The sequence below is a fragment of the Branchiostoma belcheri genome, unplaced genomic scaffold, assembly GCF_001625305.1.
Source record: "Branchiostoma belcheri isolate BF01 breed outbred unplaced genomic scaffold, Haploidv18h27 scaffold113, whole genome shotgun sequence".
NCBI lineage: Eukaryota > Metazoa > Chordata > Leptocardii > Amphioxiformes > Branchiostomatidae > Branchiostoma > Branchiostoma belcheri.
The window spans coordinates 471,390-474,761 of NW_017802525.1; the positions used below are offsets into that span (position 1 = coordinate 471,390).

General features: G+C 39.0%; 1 protein-coding gene across 1 annotated transcript in view; it reads left to right on the forward strand.

The window, feature by feature from the left end:
- Positions 1-3,372, forward strand: part of LOC109462140 (BMP-binding endothelial regulator protein-like) — a 36,943-nt gene that overhangs the window by 30,488 nt on the left and 3,083 nt on the right. The window contains exons 10-15 of the mRNA XM_019758634.1: positions 187-300; positions 625-729; positions 1,243-1,294; positions 1,521-1,674; positions 2,039-2,211; positions 2,819-2,942. Coding sequence (XP_019614193.1) covers positions 187-300; positions 625-729; positions 1,243-1,294; positions 1,521-1,674; positions 2,039-2,211; positions 2,819-2,942 — 722 coding nt within the window. The remainder of the gene's footprint in view (positions 1-186; positions 301-624; positions 730-1,242; positions 1,295-1,520; positions 1,675-2,038; positions 2,212-2,818; positions 2,943-3,372) is intronic.

The following is a 3,372-nucleotide window of genomic DNA, read 5'->3' on the forward strand; positions in this document are numbered from 1 at the left end:
AGTTAGATCTCAGCTAGATTGTGATGAGTATGAGCCCAGAGGAGAGGGGACATGCTGTCCTGTCTGTAAGGCCAGGGAACCAGTGGAACAGTACAGGACATGTCATGTACATGTAGCCTATAGCTAAGCAAAGTACGTACAGTCATGTACATGTAGCCTATAGCTAAGCAAAGTTAGAACTCAGAGCTTGACTGTGATGAGTATGAGCCCATGGGAGAGGGGACATGCTGTCCTGTGTGTAAGGCCAGGGAACCTGTGGAACAGTACAGGACATGTGAGACTGAAGGACTCACTTATCAAGTACGTAGGGGATTGTAGCCTCCATAACATAGGCTTCATGTCTTGGTGCCTGTCACAAACTAAGTATATTAAACGTAACAGAAAATAAATCAGGCAAATGGATAGAAATATTCTTTGAGAAGATGTACTAGACATTTCAGATAACATCATAGATTTCAATGTTACTGAGAGTTATGGTCAAAAGTCCTAACATACAGAGCTACAGTTTCAACTACAGTTTCAACTAGTTTACTACAAGCTGCATCAAACTAAATCTAAGCAAAGCTAGATATCAGCAGACTAATATTTACTTAGTAAACATTCTCACTGCTCCTTGTTTTCCAGCATGGTGAATCGTTCCTGGATGATGCCTGTACCATGTGTACCTGCACCAACGGCACAGTGTACTGTCAGATAGAGGTCTGCGACAGGAGCGCAACATGTCCTGAGGTGAGGTTAATATTAGTAATCCCGTTTATAGTTTATAGTGTCGTAGAGGGGAACTCGTTGCCACCAAGCACATGCAGTTGGGGCATCACTAGAAAGCTTTAAACAACTCCTGCAATTAAATGTGCAAAGATTGAGTGTAACAAGTTGTTTGGTGTGATATCGCTAGCTGAAGGGTGGTTATACCAGCTACACTGATACAGATTCCATGATGTATAAAAGTCAAAACACTTACTAATAGTCTATGTTGTAATCATCTCTAGATACAAAAGACAGTTTTGCAGTTATTTTACTGTAGCAACCCCTTAATATATTCTTAACTTGTAGCTTGTAACTAATAGCCAGCATATTTATATACAGAAATTACATCTGAGAACAAGAATGATAGAAATTGCATTTAATGGAATTCTTATTGATCATTGTTTATGTAATGATAACTCAACAAATCATTCAGTCTCTCATAGTCACAATATGAATGTTCCTTCTCTTTCTAACTTTTATTCAAACTCTTTCCAGGGCCAAAGTTTCAAGAAGTTTGAAGGAGAATGCTGTCCAAGGTGTATAGAAAGTAAGATAATTATTTATTTGTGAATTTTTCAATGTGGTAAAATTGTAACTATTGTTGCTTAATTTCAAAATGATTATACTATGTTGTCATTTCATATTTCAAAGGTTTATATTTCATGTATACCGGTAATGGACATACCCACTGTCAAAGAGTCAGTGATATTGTTGTAGAGGTACAACACCAAAGAGAATAATAATAAAATTTTTTTTTTAATTTTTTTTTTTAGCTCCTGGTGTGTGCACAGTGTTTGGAGATCCACACTACCGAAGTTTTGACGGGAAACTTTTCAACTTCCAAGGAACCTGCAAGTACATCCTGTCCCAGGACTGTAAGGGTGAGGTCTACAGTGTCATAGTCAACAACGATGCCAGGAAAACAAGGTGAATTTGAACTTCATTTAAGTCATTTTGTAGTCAGAAGTAAAGTTGATCTTAATCATTGAGATACATGTATATGAAAAAACAACTCAGTTCCTAACATTAGGCATTTCTATTTACTGAAGAACAACACCTTTTTTGGTCATTCAAGTTTATTTGATTGACTTTATATTTTTGTGTATACTCAGTAATTATACTACTAATAGTGTTATTTGTAGGTGATGGCCTCCAGAAAGAATAGTGTGATTTACACTGATGGATATCTTTAATAAAACATTTAACTTACAAAAGGCAAATGTAGCAACAACAAGTAGTTACAATGCTTCATGTAAGCCAGAAATGAAAACAATCCCTTACTTGCATACAGGTCATTTGCATGGACCAGAAGAGTCCATTTTAAGATCAAAGGGGTGGACGTGATACTCGGGCAGCACTTGGCAGTGAGGGTGAACGGGAAGGACGTCAGCTTACCTCATTCCCAGCCTGATGTTCTCACTGTTCTGCTTGCTGGGTACTTGGTGAAGGTCATCACAGAAATAGGTATGTTTCCACTGCATGTTAAAGGTTGGAAGTAAATTGCAAGTTACAATTTTACTGTACATCAAGGGATTGATGTATTTTTTTTGTCTCTCTCTTTTTCCCTTTCCTTTTCACTGCCTCCTCTTGCTTGCTTGTGAGGCACCAATACAGTGGCTAGACATTGTGTCCTTAGAATTCCCTCACTCCAACCAGGTGTAAAATGTGTTTGCTTGGGGTGGTAAAGGGTAGAAAAGGAGAGGGATGTAAATCAGATGATGGTGATGACTGATGGTGAGTTTAGCACCAAGGAGAGGTCCATGCCTATGGTTTCAGGGCACCAGTTTGTACAATGTTGATAAGACATCTGACATCATCTCTCCCTCCCTCCCTCCCTGTCGCCCTCTATCTATCTTTCCCTCCCTCCTCCCCCCCTCCTCTCTCTCTCTTCCTCTCTCTCGTGTGTACATGCATGTTTTTGTGTTACTTCAATACAGAGGAGTTACAAGGATACTAACAGATGGTGCTGAGGCTTTTGAGGGAAAAATTTCCAATTGTTTAAAAGTTATTACAATGTTGATAAGACATCTAACACTGACTGTTGTATGACATATTTCCATGTTCCCTTTAGGTATAGAGCTGACCTGGGACGGGGACAGTTTTCTGGAGGTCAGCGTACCCAGAATGTACCGAGGGAAGCTCTGCGGGCTCTGTGGCAACTTCAACGGACATGGCAGGGACGACTTCATCGGAAGGTGACATGCTCTCTTCTTGTGTGCATATTTTTGTCATAGTTGCTTAGATTTTACAAGGAAAAAATCTAAGTTTGGTACTAAACTATTGTGAAAATATGTGTAGTTATTAGACCTTTGAAATCGAATCACATTTTACAAGCTGTTTCCTTACAATGTATGTTAAAAAACTAATCATCCACAGAAGGTTGCTGTCCTTGGTGCTGAATGCTATCCACATACATTGTACTAGCTGCTGGTACAGGTTTACCTCTGTAGAAGTAGAAGTAGTGTTAGATGGTATTTTGGGACTTCTTCCTAAAAAACATTCTTTGATACATTTAGTATTTGTGCACAGTAAGGGTTACCTCCTAGAACCTCATCATTCTTGAGAAAGACTGAATAAAGTCAAACCGGTCGAATTCCGTCTCATCGTTGTCATTCTCCCAGCACT